General features: G+C 44.2%; 1 protein-coding gene across 7 annotated transcripts in view; it reads left to right on the forward strand.

Moving 5' to 3' along the window:
* The window catches only part of LOC139750394 (glutamate receptor ionotropic, kainate 2-like), a 690,745-nt gene that overhangs the window by 636,171 nt on the left and 37,392 nt on the right, over nucleotides 1-17,182 (forward strand). For all 7 annotated transcript variants that reach the window (XM_071665191.1, XM_071665147.1, XM_071665137.1 and 4 more), the window contains 2 exons: nucleotides 11,994-12,146; nucleotides 15,873-15,977. In XM_071665191.1, coding sequence (XP_071521292.1) covers nucleotides 11,994-12,146; nucleotides 15,873-15,977 — 258 coding nt within the window. The remainder of the gene's footprint in view (nucleotides 1-11,993; nucleotides 12,147-15,872; nucleotides 15,978-17,182) is intronic.

A 17,182-nucleotide genomic window follows, 5' to 3' on the forward strand; every position in this document is an offset into this window, starting at 1 on the left:
GTTTGGTAGTGTTAATAGTCATCACATTTTTGTTTCTTAGAAATTCAAAGACAGAACAACCAGACACCATAACTTGATATACGCATGAAACTTATTAGAAAAGACGGAAGGAAATATTGTCACAGTATTGGACTAGTGGGTGAATGAAACCCAGTGAAGATACCGTGAATACTGGCGTTACACAAGAGCTCATTAAGTTGTATGAAAGTAGAGAACGTTAAAGAGATGGGGACTCCACGAGTGTAGAACTCCCTTCCCCAGCTGTGAAAAGAAATAGGTAATTACACGTATCCATTTTGACGCTGCGTGGATAAACATCTGTCCCCTGCAAAACTGTATTTCTCCCACTCTGCGCAGAGCAAGTAGTGCCTTTGTATGAAAATAGTACATGATATTAGCTGCTCTACACTGTCCCTACTGTCATGGGCATCTCATTCTACAAGAGTAGCTATAAAGGTGATGATAATAGTGAACCAAATGACAATGATAAAAATATTGTTAATGATAGAGTCCATTCTATAAAGAGTTTCCGAAACTCTCTTGACAAGGAAGATCGAAACCTAGGATGTGGAGGATCTCGTTCTCAATCTCTGTTCTTTTACTACTGTCATACGAAACGTATTACTTAGAGTATGTTAGTTTCGAGGTAGTATGATACTGACAGATATAGGTCCTCGTCAGCTTGGTTCTCTGGAAGGCTCACACACCCTCCCGTTCACCACCACCTCAGTTACCAAACCTTTCCTCATGCCACCACTGCCTCCCTTCTTGGCCACGATACCCTTCCCCCCTTACTTCCAGCGACAACATCCCTAGCCACAATATTCTCGCTCGCCACCACCCTCTCTCAACAACCATCACTCCCTCTCTTCCTGACCACCATAACCTGAACGGCGGAATAGCATTTTTCAGTGGTGAGATAAATGCTCATCAACACACACACATTTTCCCTCTTCATACCTCCCATACTGTTGGCGCCACAGCTCCGCTCAATGTTATACTTTCTCGAAAATATGACATCCTCAGCAGCCAGCATTTTTTTTTTTTTTTTTTTTTTTTACCTTGTCAAGGAAATGGATGGATTTTTTTGTCAGCTATGCATGAGGGTTAGTTATCGTGCTTATGGCAATCTTCTTAGCGTGTGTGCAGATAGACAGACAGGACCGCCTTTTCATGGTAATGATTACTTGGAATGGTTAGTGTTGTCATGAATGTTGCCATTAAGTGAAATGAAACCTTGCATAGGTCATCATCTTGTGGGTGGAGTAAATCGCATTTTTCGTGAAAAATGTTTATGAAATCAGTGACAGCAAAACTTTTTTGAAAAACAAACTCGAAGAACTAATCACTCTGCGAGCCTGAATACATAATGTAATATAACTTGAAAGTTTAGTGGGTAACTCTCTCTCTCTCTCTCTCTCTCTCTCTCTCTCTCTCTCTCTCTCTCTCTCTCTCTCTCTCGGGTTTAAAGTCACCACAACTTTTCCAGGGATCTTCAAAGATTTCAAATGCTTTGGGTACACGAGTGCTTTTGAGTGCCCTGCCATTTTTATATTTGTCACTAAGTGTTTATATTTTCCCAAGTGAGAGAGATGCTGCTACTGGTTGCAATGCCAAATTCCAAAAATATATCGTAAACACTTTAGAAAACTATAAACACTTTAGAAAACTGATAGTCATTACAACAGTAACGATAAAAGGAAAAACAAGATTACTAAGAATTCTTAGATTAAGATGCTGGTACCTTTCACTGCGATCACGTATCTGAGCAGAAGTCAGAGTAGAACAACTTTCTAACTCCTGGAGTACGAAAAAAAATTTTTGCCAACACTTGACTTGCGATCAACTGCGTGTGTGGTTATGGACCATGTTACATAATGGGTGCTTTATTGTATGGTGACACACCACAAGGTTATCTATCAAGTCACGAGGCTGATGAACATTCCTACATGTACGTTATATGTACAAGCACATATGTACACACATGTACATAAGCGCTCATAAAAACTCTCACATAAGCACACAACGAACACACACACACACACACACACACCTATCAAGAGGCGCTTTCCATAGTTTCATTGCGACACTCTCCAGCCATCGCCTGGACCTCATGCGACAGTTCCAGTATGAAGATGCTGCCATATTCCCGCCACCATCTTCTATTGCCACATGAGATCCCTCGTCCCCGGGTTATGGGTTCAGTTTGGTAGTACATAGCACAGCCACATCGTTCCCATACGAACTAGTCCAGACCGCCACTAGAATAGCCCTATCCCAACCATTATGAACATTATCAGTAATTAGTTTACTAGATATAAACTTTCACTCAGTAGTAGGTTTAAAGAGCGTCTGTTTAACAACCTTTTTCTTCTGTTTATAACATGTTTAAGATGTGATGTGCTTTATATTTTCAGGCTTTGGTTGTGTATGATTCATTGAACAGCCTCATAAATATTATCATTATTATCATCATCATCATCATCATCATCATCATTATTATTATTATTATTATTATTATCATTATTATTATTACTCATTATCATTATTATTATCATTAGTAGTATTAGTATTATTTCCATTATCATTATTTACTCATTAGTAGTAGTAATAGTAAATGCATTAGTAGTATTAGTATTTACACTGGCCACCAAAGATTCAACATCCTGGACGTTACAATATCACCTTGGTCAAGGTGAGGCGTGGATTGTCTTGGAACAATTAGAATCTGTCTCTCACGTCTAGTTTCTGAGGTAGTCGCGAAGTAATGGTAGGGTATACAACACATGAAATTACACCTACGCACATACTGAAGCAAAAGCTGTTGCACCATTGCGTTTTATGTGGCTTGATTATCAAGAGACGAAACAAAACCTGCTGCTGTCTCTTTACTTTGTCCCCCAACAACCATGCTGTACCCTGAAGATGAATGGTCTGAGAGAGGCTGGTAAACGAGAGTGTTGATACCACTTCACAAAATGTGTCTGCATCTCTCTGCTTATGGGACAGTTATGCAGTAAAGCAACACTGCACAAAGAAAGACTGGGAACCATGTCGATCTTTTCTTCCAGGCTAGAAGAACATGGCACGAGAACCCTAGGCTACTGGATCATAAGCATATTTCTTTACTCCCTACTCCACATCAAGTTAGGTTTGATGGAGTACCTTGTTAAGGTATTGAGCTAAGGTGGGAGGAGGAAGGTTCAGGTATCCACGCTAGGAGTTTCCCCGTGATGAGGATGAAAAGCGGAAGGAAGAAAATTTTTTGTCAGTGTCCACCGGAATGAGAAGTGATGGCAGGTGGCGAGTGTGTGACAAACTCCTGGATCATAAGGAATCAGAGCCTGCCAGTGCAGTCTTCTAAGACGGTTTGTCACACAATAATCCTGGCAGCAAGTGAGCTGAACACTTTGATCAGCTGTTGTGGACTTTACTCAGTAGACACACTCCACTCTGCCCTCTACATTGTTTACCTTATAGTTTGGGTGACGACGGAGATGGTGCGCTGTTCAGAAATAGCGTACCAGGAAAATTATAGATTCAAAACTTGATTACTGGCGTGGTGAATCTACGAGGGACAGTGCAGGGAAACCCATTTTTTTTTTTTATTTACCTTCAACAGACAAAGTGGAGCTTCTACTACAAGTTTGTCGAATATCTTTGACAGTGTTTGAAAAATCCAAAATGGAGCAGAAATTGGATTTCCTTAATTTTGTAATTGTAGCTATACTGTATAATATTCTTTTCTATCTCTATACATGGCAGAGCAGAACTAAAGGAAGGCTAACTCAACAACACCATGTTCAGAATAAAAATCAAACCCTAGTACTATTCAGGAAGCAGAAAGGAAATTGAGAAATTTTTGACCTAATAATTTCCCAAACTCTACCGCCTTTCCTGCCTTAGCGAAGAATTATCTGGATTATCGTTACTGACCATTGCGCATCACGGGCCTACCAGGGCCTAGCGTATGGGTTCGAATCCTTGTTGCGGCAATCGACCCAGTCAACCCAGCTGTTCATCCTACCCAAGGGGTTGGTCGATAAATTGAGTACATGGATATACATAGCGTTAATAAGATGGTCTTGACCAAGGCTTTCAGTTGCCCGCGTCGTGCCAGGTAACGTAAGTAAAAACCTACACTCGTACTGTCAGGTGACCACGTATAGTGCACCAGGCGAAGAGCCTACGAACTTCAGCCAAGCCTCACAGACGATCCCCATTGGTTTACCTTGACCGTTTCATACGAGTGATTCTTTTCTCTTCCACTGTCGCAAACAGCCTCGTTAGGATCCAGTGGTGTGGTTCCATTCAATTGTTTTCAGCTCACTGATATCTCGTCACACCCCCTCTCTCTCTCTCTCTCGCCCCCCATGTACCACACTAAATCCAGTTAATCCTATCGCACGCCACTCCCACCCCATCTCCCGGAATGTTTTGGTCTCTGTGTCCCTTTCGTTTCGCTGTGGCAAAACATCCGGGTATTTCACATCGAAATTGACAATGATGATAGTGATGATAATAATTCCTTATACATTCTCTTCTTTTCCTAAATCCATTTTGTCCTTCACCCACGAGAAAGAAAGGTTCATTAACCCTCTGAATATTATCATAGCACAACCATGCGTCTTGACATTTATGTAAAAAAAAAAAAGGGACATATTTCTCTGTGGTTTTTCTGTCATCTTTCTTTTCTTCCTGTACGTTTATACAAGGAAACACACACTTCCATTTGTCAGGTCCGTGACCTACATGCTCCCATGTGCACGCTCCAAATACGGTCAGATAGAAGCTTCACCTCGCAAGTTTCATCATGCGACTCCCTAACCATAGACGTACATATCCCCCAGGTTTTCCCATCGAGTGTATTACTGGTTATCTTACCATCATCGTTTTAATGTCTTCCTCTCCCTCAGAGGTGTTCCCACTCCCCTTCACCTCTGATCGTGACCTACGAGTATCCATGTCTCGTATCCTCACTCCGAGTTCTCTCTCTCTCTCTCTCTCTCTCTCTCTCTCTCTCTCTCTATATATATATATATATATATATATATATATATATATATATATATCTGTCTGTCTGTCTGTCTGTCTCTCTATTTATCCTTCCTACACATTTCATCCCACATCACGAACGATCTCTCACACTTTTCCAGTACGTCCTCATCTTTCACACATCCTTCCTTCCTTCGCCAGTTTAACTGTTACCCAAATACGTTGTCATTCTGCCATAGATTTTCATGTACGTTTCTCTAAGGTCCTTATTTACTTTAAGTCATTCATAACAGCCAACTGTTTATCACTCATATGTAACGTATGACCGTGTGTTGTGATCTCTTTGCCTTCCAATCGTTATCTGATACTTCGAGGCAAATTTCGACTTCCTCTTCCAGATTCCTTCTTGTCAGTCACTTCCCAAAAGTCTTCATTTTCAGCATATTCCATCTCTCTCTGCAGAACCTACCCTTAATGCCCAACACGCCTCTGGACAACCTTTTAAAAGATTGCTCATAAATTGCCACCACCAAACCATTTTAATCATATTGCACTTAGGTTTTACACTTCTCATCGTCTGTTCCCCCTTGTTAGTTTATTCATATCTCCAGTAATACACCATCTAGAACGAAAGACTGATATGATTATGACTAATGAAATCATCTGACAAATCCCTCAAATCAGCTATCACATAGACCTCACGTCAGACGTATACTGCCCACTCATGTTCGCCATGACGAACCTGACCACCATACTCTTGTCTACCACAGACATTAGGGACGTCCTTATATTTGACAGCACGTATCTGCTGATATACTTAAACTCCGCATCCTTTCACCTCTGTCATTCTCACTAGAGTCCCTGTTCGACTCATCCCCACCTCCCTCTACATTACCGCCTATTGATCCACTCATGTCACCCACTTCACGTGGATGTGTGGATCAGGTGTTTGCTCTGAAGAATGTGTGTGAGAAGTTAGAGAAACAGATGGATTTATATGTGGCATTTTTGGATCTGGAGAAAGCAAATGATAGGACTGATAGAGATGACTGATGGAAGGCCTTACAAAATTATAGTGTGGAAGAAGAGCTGCTGCAAGCTGTGAGAAGTTGCAATAAGACTAAGGCGTGTGTGCGAGTAGGTAGAAAGGAGAATGAATGGCTCCAAATGAAGGCTGGTGTGCAGCAGGAGTGTGTGATGTCACCATAGGTGTTTGATATGTTTATGGATGGGATAGTGAGGTAGATACACGCAAGGATCCTGAAGAGAGGAGTAGGCATGCAGTCGTATCTGGTGTGAGAGGGCCTGGGAAGTGAGACAGTTGCTGTTTGCTGATGACGCTGCCGACGTTGGGTTCTGCGTCTGGGAGAGTGTGAGAAGGGAGGAAATTAAGACTTTGAATAAAAGTAAGGTGATTAGGTTCAGCAGCGCAGAGAGACAGGTTAGTTAGAGTGTGAGATTGAATGAAGAGAACTAGGAGAAATTGGAGTGTTTCAGATACCTGGAAGTGGACATAGCAGAGAACAGAAACATGGAAGCGATGGTAAGTCATAGGGTGGTTGAGGGTGCGGAGGTTGGGATGAATGAGAAATGTGTGGAAGGAGAAATCTTTATGTAGGAGGGCAAACATGGGTATTTTTGAAGGTATCGTAGTCCCAGCGATGTTGCATGGATGCAAGGCTTGAGCTATAGCTGTGAAAATGTGCGGAGTGGGGATGGATGTGATGGAAATGAAATTTTTTGAGGATGATATGTGGTATGAGGAGGGCTGAAGTACTACTTTTCCTTGTATCTGGAAGTACCACAGCCTATGACTGCAGCAGGAACCTTGAGCAAAGTTCAGGGTAACACTAAGACACCTTTCATAGGAAATGGTCCTGGGAAGTTTCTCTCCAAGGCTCGGGCCTCTGTTCTTAGCGCTACCTCGCTAACGCGGGAAATGACAAATAGATATGGAAAAATATGTAAATATCGGTGTTAGTGAACTTCGGCTGCAGGGTTGTACCACTAGCGTGAAGGCACCCTCTTCGCCATACTGTATCATTGTCATCAGACGGAGAGAAGTACAGTGTCTTCGAGATCTCGCTCTAAAGGAGTCCCTCATCACCCTGATCCTGCGTGGAGCGCAGCAGAAGCTTTTGTTGCAGTAATCCAATGGTACAGCTCCTAGAGTGATGATGATGATAATAATAATAATAATGATGATAATAGTAATAATAGTAATAATGATAATAATAATAATAATAACAATAATAATATCAATAATAATAATGATAATGATATCGATGATAATAATATTATTAATGATGATAATGATAAATGCATACATACATACACACCTACATACCCATACCTAGCATGTCCTGCTTCACATGATATACAGTGAAACTACAGTATTCCCCAGTAGACTTGCAGGATTCGATCTCAGGCCATCTAAATGATAGTTTAGGAAGCCAACAGTTCGGCGACGACGAAACAAAAGAGGACCATCTTATAGTCGCATGAGATCCTGTGTTACTTCGCACAAACTAGAGAGCAAGGGTAAGCTCGAATGTGGGAGGAGGGTTTTCCCCCGCCCATCAGGTCACGTGGGGTAACAAGGGGTCTCACTGGACCATACAATGGCTGGTCTGTATGTCCTCTTGTATCCAAGGGAATTGCTCACTGCACTATCATTCAGATAGCCATGGGTTCGAATCCTGAGAACCCAGTGGTGAGTCGTTTCAACGTACATACACGTCCATTAATTCATTTATACTTTTGCCCCAGGATCCTTCTCTAGGGAAAGGATCTTGGTGGTTACCCGGAATCTCCTTTCCAGAGACTCCCACAGCCCAGGGCTGCGCTAATTCCAGTAGCAGGAGCATGAGTGACTCCTATGGGATGAGTTCTTTGAGGAGAGTATTGTACTCCTAGCGATAACAGCCTCGGCAAAGGTGACCCTTCACTCACGTTGTAGCCTCATGCAGGTGGAGTCCAATAACACCAATAACATACATTCATATATACGCATATTCATATATACATATCTATATGTATCCTCCTCCCTTCCAATACATCACATCGATCCAGCTCATTCCGCCCTATACACGCCTCCTACCCTCCAGGTCACAGTAACCCAGAGTCTCTTTCACTCTATGTATCATACCCTTCTTGGTCTCTCGCTCCCCATTGCTCCTTCTGCTTCCAACACACAGATCCTCTTGGTCAGTCCTTTCGGGATCATTGGTCAGCCTTTTCCCGGTCATCCTGTTCATATGCCTGAATCGTTTGTGCATACCCTGGTCGGCCTTCTCAGTCAAACTGCACTTATAGCCACCACTCTCTCTCTCTCTCTCTCTCTCTCTCTCTCTCTCTCTCTCTCTCTCTCTCTCTCTCTCTCTCTGACGCTCCTTACATGATAGTCAAGTCACCTTACATGATAGTTACGTCTCGCACCACGTAACATCCTAAGGTACTCCATTTCCAACACGTCAAACCCTCTTCCTTTCTTGTTGCACACGAGACTCTTAGACACACATCCGTACATCTGTTGGGAACGACTATACCATCAAATATACAGCCATCTTCGCCATAACAGACACTGACCTGTCTTTCCACACGTTCCTCAATCATTAATGGAAAAAAAAAGAGTAACTCATTTTCTACCTTATGATTTGCTTAAGCACACCCCTGCCCCTCCTCCCATATTCAAGAAGCTTTCTCAACTACTGGTCCTTACCTAAAGCACCCTCCTTAATCCAGGTCCTCCTCCTCCAGATTTATGTTAGAGCCATTCCGTCTCACCCCACGAGTACAACCGGTTACCTTCTTCCGCCCATATTATCTCATTGCTTCATCCCAGCATGCCATTCTGTCAGACAGCTTCACCCAAAACACTCCGCCGTCTGTTGAATGTGCGTCTACAGACTGACAGAGATCAGACTATACCGTCGCGTCACGGTTGAGTGAGGAAGGAAGATCCACGCACCAGTGTTTCCTTCCCTTGTGTCCTGCCTCGTGAAAATAAACCAGATGAGAACTGTTCTTACACTGTAGACTGACAACATCAGGGGAAACACGAGTACGTGAAGTGTTCACCTCACGCGAGGCTTACGTGGTTAAGTATGGTAAAAAAGAAGAAAAAAAAAAGATTGAACTGTGTGAGATTTTGTGGAGGACACTCTTGTACAATACCATCTTGATTGTGGATGTAAAACGAGTGTAGATCAGGGATTTTGGTTTACCTCTTTGTTAGCTCTATGTCAGGAGTGTTAACATTTTTCTGTTGGTCAGGGTGTTTGATGATGGTGTGTGTGTGTGTCGAGTGGGAGGGATCGAACCAGGGTTTGGTAGTGAGGAAGTGGACTAGAGAAGATGAGTTGCTCTTTGAATGACTGTTCTTCCCACTCGTTGACGATATACAACAGTTGGCAAAGGATGTTGCTTCTATTCGAGGCTCCCTCTAACAAGACGAATGTGAGAACTTATATTCTCATTCACGTGAAATGTCTCTGTCAATCTGTTTCTCACTTTAGTCTTTCAGCAATGTTCACAGTTGGTTCTATAGTTATCATCGTACCTTATGAAATGCATTCTATTAGAATTTAGTCTCAGATAATAACCGGCCTTATATTACGTCTCGATGTTCCTACCTTGTGAAGCTGTGCACAATAAGCCCAAGTGTTAGGGTCCATCTCCGCGTCAGAGCCCCCCCGTCAGCCGCGCTAGACCAAAATCAAGATTACCCCTGAGAGGGACGATATTTCGCTCTGTGTTAACGTATAACAGCGCCTGACGTCTGGTCTATATCGTCTTGTGTGCAGTGCTCAGATCATACGTATATGATTATCATTCACATGCAAGACAGTTTCGATACAAGACAAATTTATCTTAGTGTAGTGAAAACTGAAATTCTTACCCGCCATTTATCCTCGTAATGGGAGACTGGACACCTTGTCTCACCATCAAATGGAACATTCACGTGTAAGTCTGTGCCAGCATCGCTGTTTAGAACTCTGCCCACATTCCTCCTCCGGGGTCAGACGTGACTCCTCACACTGCACATACTTCCCCTCCAGCTGTTGACACACTTGTGAGACTAATGGAGCAGTATGATGTTGCCCAGCGGTCCAACAGGCAGTTACTCACGTCATCATTACTTCACACTGGTACACACTTCCTTCCAGAGTTTTGAGACAGTTGCTGGGTTAGTGGGTCAGTATGATAATAGTCTCTCGCGGCAGTAGTCCATGTCCTCACCCTTCCTCACACTGATCATCCTTAGAGAACCAGTGGGATCAGCATGAGGATGACCCATGATCCACCATGCATCTGGTTTTCTTCTCAAAGCTTTGGGAACTTGTTTGTACGTATATCGTGAGGCTGTGGTACGGTGGTGGTGTAGACGGGTGTTCTGTCATCTCTGGCCGTGTAAGGACTTGCACGCCCTCAGTAAGTGGTAGTAGTGTGACCCTCAGCTTCCGTCCTGGACATCTAGTCCTTCCTTAATTTCTTTGCTTGATGATGTCTGGGTCAGAACTGTCCCATTTTATCTGACCACTTCGGATTTAGAGATAAATCCCCACTCATAATCCCCTCCCTCTTGTAAGATTTCCTTCTTGAAATGAAATATTTTGGATCTCATTTAACATTCATTGTATAAGATGATACTTCGTGTGAAACAATGTGCCTCAAGCCCCCTCTCTTGAATGTAAATATCAGTTTCATAATTTTGCTGATGATATTCCTGATAGACTTGTGTCTTATCATGCCAGTAAGATATATGGCATGGTCAGGTGCTGTCTAAGAGCGCATCGGTTTAATCAAAAATCATGGGGTCGAGTCACCCCCAACATATCTGACCCGTTTGCGTGAACAAGCTACGGTCACCACTGTGGCACACTGCCAGCACAGTAGCTACGGTCACCATTGTGGCATAGTACCAGCACACTAGCTACGGTCACCACTGTGGCACACTGCCAGCACACTAGTTACGGTCGCCACTGTGGCACACTGCCAGAACACTAGCTACGGTCACCACTGTGGCACACTGCCAGCACACTAGCTACGGTCACCACTGTGGCATAGTACCAGCACACTAGCTACGGTCACCACTGTGGCACACTGCCAGCACATTAGCTACGGTCACCACTGTGGCACACTGCCAGCACACTAGCTAGCTCACCAGTGCGTCCCTAGTGAGTCGCAAGTACCCTTCTCCCGTAGTTCATGCAGAGGATCCTCTACCTCAGTCATGCACAGGACCCTATACCTTAGTCATGCGCAGGACCCTCTACCTTAGTCATACAGAGGATCCCCTCCCTTAGTCATACAGAGGATCCCCTACCTCAGTCATATAGAGGACCCTCTTCCTCAGTCATACAGAGGTTCTTTTGCTTGAGTCATGTAGACGACCCTGTACCCCGGAGCACACACGGGCTCTCCTTCCTTCCAAGTCGCACGCTAGTCCTCACCATCTGTTCATCAAATACTTTCCTTGTGTCTACTGCATCAACTCTAACCTCTCACCTGACATGGATCATTCTTCCACCCAATCTACGCGAGTTCCCCCTGCTGCATGCACCACTGCGTTGCGACGAGTAGATTAGAGAGACTAAAATCTTCAACCATTTGTCTACCACATGTTCTTCACCTTTCTATCGTTCACCACCACCTCTTATTACTGTTCGTTCTCACTACAATCACCAAAGTTGTTATTACCATATCATTTTGCAGCATTGGAGTCTCCCTTACTATGTTCACTTTCATCATTCACTTTACTCACTTAACTTATTCATAGTTTGGCATTAATCGTTGCATTCATTTCCCCAGTTGCTAGTCACTTAGCCTCCTCCTCCTCCCTCCCTTCACCATTAAGTTTCCCTAATCATCTCTAATCATCAGAGAATTCCCTCCTTTCTCTAACGAGTTCAGTCTCCTTAACATCCCATTTTCCTTCACGTCATTTAACCATTTCCAAAAACGACCGACTGACTGGTTTTCTCCCCCACTGGCAGACAGAGACGGCGCTGATGTACGACGCGGTGAAGCTGTTCGTCTTGGCCATCCAGGCGCTGGACAACTCCACGGACGTGCAGATGACCTCGCTGATGTGTGAGGGCGAGGAGGCCTGGGTCCACGGCAACTCGCTCATCAACTACATGAAGCTGGTCAGTGGCGCGGGTGGCTCCACCACAGCGATCCCCCTCATGAGTTTACGAGTGACTGTGGTCGGTTGAGCCACATGCACCTCTCGTGGTGTAGGCGGTGAGCGTTCCTGACCGCGATGCATTCACGGGGCCGCCTAGGGTCAAGCGCATAGGTTCGAACCTCGGTTGCGGCTGCCGGTCCACAGTCAACCCAGCTGTTCAGCCTCCCATGGGGGTTGATCGATGAATTGGGTGCTAGGAGCTATATATATATATATATATATATATATATATATATATATATATATATATATATATATATTTCCACACATCTCTCTTACCCTTACGTTACTCACTCGATCAAACCACCTCACACCACACATTGTCCTCAAACATCTCATTTCCAGCACATCCATCCTCCTGCGCACAACTCTATCCATAGCCCACGCCTCGCAACCATACAACATTGTTGGAACCACTATTCCTTCAAACATACCCATTTTTGCTTTCCGAGATAATGTTCTCGACTTCCACACATTCTTCAAGGCCCCCAGAATTTTCGCCCCCTCCCCCACCCTATGATCCACTTCCGCTTCCATGGTTCCATCCGCTGCCAGATCCACTCCAAGATATCTAAAACACTTCACTTCCTCCAGCCTTCTCACCATTCAAACTCACCTCCCAATTGACTTGACCCTCAACCCTACTGTACCTAATAACCTTGCTCTTATTCACATTTACTCTTAACTTTCTTCTTCCACACACTTTACCAAACTCGGTCACCAACTTCTGCAGTTTCTCACATGAATCAGCCACCAGCGCTGTATCATCAGCGAACAACAACTGACTCACTTCCCAAGCTCTCTCATCCCCAACAGACTTCATACTTGCCCCTCTTTCCAAAACTCTTGCATTTACCTCCCTAACAACCCCATCCATATGCTTAATATATTCCCTGGGGATAGGGGAGAAAGAATACTTCCCACGTATTCCCTGCGTGTCGTAGAAGGCGACTAAAAGGGAAGGGAGCGGGGGGCTGGAAATCCTCCCCTCTCGTTTTTTTTTTCTTTAATTTTCCAAAAGAAGGAACAGAGAAGAGGTCCAGGTGAGGATATTCCCTCAAAGGCCCAGTCCTCTGTTCTTAACGCTACCTCGCTATCGCGGGAAATAGCCAATAGTATGAAAAAAAAAAAAAAAAAAAATATATATATATATATAAACGTTAGTGAGATGCCCGTTCTGTTTCAGTTGACGTAATAAAAAAAGAAGGGAGGAGGGGAGATGGGCAACTTTATCTAAAAAAGAAAAAAGTTTCTCTTTTATGACTCGGGCAAGGTTTACGGACCAGAGAACATCCCTTCACATATTTTGTAGAAGGATAACCCTTGTGCTTGGCGGCCGTGCGTAAACAATAACTTTTCTTACATCATCGATACACCTCATTCTGAAGAAGAGATACATTTTCCAACCACATCCGTCTTGTCTTCATGTGGCTCGACCTTCCACGGATTTCAGAATCTATGAATCTCTCGACTCTCATTTTCTAAGCATCTTACGTGCCTTGGGCGATGCGACATCCACCCTTGATGTCCATCTGTACGTGGCTGGATCCTTTGACTTCAAGGAAAGAGAAAATGGTAAAAGATTGTAATGTCTTCTCCCTCCGCGTGTCTAGCTTACTCATGTCAAGATGTAACCGATTGATTCCTTAGGTCTCTCTCTCTCTCTCTCTCTCTCTCTCTCTCTCTCTCTCTCTCTCTCTCTCTCTCTCTCTCTCTAGATATTCATAGACCACAGTCCTTGGTGGAACTAGCCACTCATTTGTTGACAAGTTCACCGTCCACGTTTGTAAAGACTACCACAGAGGTTACCCTCATGTGCTGCTTTCCGATGATTTTCAACCCTGTGGGCGGGTTTTAACACGCCCATCCTGCTAGCAGCACAGGGTGACATGCTGTGTACATGGGCATAGCAGTTTTTTTTTTTCTGAACGTAGCTACGTCTTGTCCAACGATTCGTGGCCGCATCCCCGTCCCATTCAGATGGTGTGTCGGTGGATATGAATCTTTATGATGAAATTTAGATTGTAATTTAGAACCTGCGTTCTCGCATAGTGCTCCCTTCTGTGGTCCTTCTAGCCGAGTCCTTTAATCGAGTGTTATCCGGATATATCTCCTCCCTTGTTCTTGATAAGCACGTACGCGTACTGTGGATGGTCACTGGCGTTTTCCATTTTCTTTTCATGACTTTTCTGTTACTCTCTTGTCACCCATCTCGTCGCCTGGCGTCCGCTTGACATCACCCGTGTTGGATTGCTCTTCCCTCCACCTCCACGACAGGTGTCCACACGCTGGCTCGCCTCTGTGTAAACTCCACAAGATTTGCAGTAACGCTGCACTAAGGCTGACAACCCAATTTGCGTTCTGGGATAACTTCACCTCAACGTAGTGTCTTCCTCTCTTGCTCTCCTTTTGCTGTCTCTTGGCGTCTGACGCGCGTGTTGTTCGCTTGACGCAAGCATCATCCACACCACCCTCACACACTCGAGTTCGAACCCTGGAAGATCATTCCTCCACAGTGAAGAACCTAAGATGATTTACCTTCCTTAAAATCCGAGGCTGAGATATGTGATGACCCTTGGATCCAGTAATCAGTCGTGTGTCAGTGCGCCTTTGGTTTGGTGTGTTCAACTCTTTTCTGACCGTATCAGTACTTCACTGACTAGTGCGGATTTTGCATCAAGATCCCTTTACGGATATCTCGCAAAAATGAACGATTTACGTTAATTTTGCTTCGTTACGTCAACATCGGAATTTGAGAGAGAGGGAGAGAGAGAGAGATGTGTAAGGTTGCAAGACGCTTGAATGACGTAAGATCTGCTCCTTACAAATCTCATGCGTGGACACTGAACTCGTAGAGGTTGTCGGGGACGGAAATGAAATTCGATAATGTGACCTTTAGAGAGAGATAACCTGATGGATGATCCCCACACTCTCCCTCAGCAGAGACTGAGGATGTGATATTCCGATAGAACTTGGAGGTGCCGAGCCTGCTGTAAAATGGCATGACCCTTGGGAGAGTGTGTGGCAGAGGTGAGGGTTGTGGAGACTGATGGTGGTGTGCAGGGTAAACGACTGTAGGGTTGTGAAGACTGATGGTAGGGTGGATGAAGGTGCGAGGGAGAGACCAAGAATGAGGTACGGTACTGAAGGGTAAACGACTGCAGGATATAGGTGTTTCTTATGAGACTTCCTGGAAACACGACGTAATGAACACTGTTAAGGAGGGGATAGCAGTGATGTACTGATTGTGTGTGGAAGTCGTTGATTGGACATGAAGAAATCACTTAAACTAAATGTTTTGAGTGGACATTTCGGTGTTCATATATACATTATATTTAGGATAAATATATCTATACATAAGGTAGTAAATGGTAGGCAGATGAGTAGAAAATTGAATATATATGAATGTCACTGTACCTATGAGTCCGCGGAGAAATGAAACACGATAAGTTCCCAAGTGCACTTTCGTGTAATAATCACATCACTAGGAAAGATGCAAGAAAGAAATATAAGTCAGTTGATATACAACGAAGAGACGTAGCTAGGACGCCATTTGGTAAACAAGTGACTCGGTCACTTGTTTACCAAGTGGCAGCTGATGGTGGTAGTGTGGTGTGGTAAGTTAAGGACACCTTATCCTTCGTAGATCATCCACTAACATGGTGTTGGTGTTGTGTTGTGGCAGGTGAAGCTCTCGGGCCTCACAGGACACATAGAGTTCGACGCGCTGGGGTTCAGGACGGACTTCACGCTGGACATCGTCGAGCTGAGCAAGGATAACCTAACCAAGGTGAGTTGCTTCCCCTCACTCCCTCCCTCCTCCCCTCCCTCCCTTATGCTCTTACTATTTCCTCTCTTTCCCTTCCTTCCCTACTTCTACACCGTTCTCTCTCTCTCTCACTCCCTCCATTTTTCTCTCCTGTCTACTTTCCCTTCCCCTCCCTCACTCTCCCTCCCTCCCTCTTCTCCTCTCCTCTCCTCCCAAGCCTCTGTCCTCCTCTCTCCATACCTCCCTCCTTCCTCTGTCTTGCCACTGTTGCGTCTACCTGTCCTCTAGCACTGCTCTCTCTCTCTCTCTCTCTCTCTCTCTCTCTCTCTCTCTCTCTCTCTCTCTCTCTCTCTCTCTCCACGTCGAAGGATCCGGTCGCGGCGAGCAGTCCCGTGGCTGTTCGTTCTCTCCTTCCCTCTGTCTTCTCGTATCTTCTCCGCTTCTCTGGATTTCGTTCTATTTCTTTCCAGTGAATACTCACCCTTTCAAATTTGCTCCTTACTCTTCAAGTCTTTCGTCTTTAATTTTTTTCGTAATTTCCTTTGCATTCAATCTCTCTCGCGTTCCTCCTTGTTCGCTTGATCCGAGCGTTTAATTCATACCTTGTCTTTAGCTTTCGCATTTTTGTTAATTTCATCGCCTTGTTCGCCGTTTATTTCCCGCGCTTTTCGCGGGACTTTAAAGGTCGTCATTCTCTTCGCGTTCGTTGCCTTTGTCTCTGTTAATCACACATCTTCCTGTTGCTCTAACATGGATCTTATATACGTTACCTCTGCTCTTTTCTCTTGTACGTGTTCTCTTTATTCTTGTATTGCATCTTTGTTCTTGTATGTGTTGCATTTGTTCTGTTTTATCTTTGTTTTTTATGTGTTGTCTTTGTTCTTGTGGTTGTTCTTGTTCATGCATTCAGTACCACTATTTGTATGTTTCTTTATCTTTATGTTTGTTATCCTTGTCCACATTTTTTGTTAACTTTGTTCATAATCTTCGTTTTCTCTTTAACTCTTATGATAATCAGTCTGTGTCATCTGTATATTGCCTTACCCCTGTTATTCATCCTTGATCTTCTCCCAGTTATTTAATCTGGAGCACCTCCCTGTGATACACCCCTGACATCCACTTTGTTATTCATCCTTGACCCTTTCTTACTCATTCGCCTTTGACCCCTCTCCAACTTATTCGCCCGTGACCTCTCCCTGTTCCTCAACACTTGAGTCTTTCCCTCA

The sequence above is a fragment of the Panulirus ornatus genome, chromosome 1 (assembly GCF_036320965.1).
Source record: "Panulirus ornatus isolate Po-2019 chromosome 1, ASM3632096v1, whole genome shotgun sequence".
Lineage (NCBI taxonomy): Eukaryota > Metazoa > Arthropoda > Malacostraca > Decapoda > Palinuridae > Panulirus > Panulirus ornatus.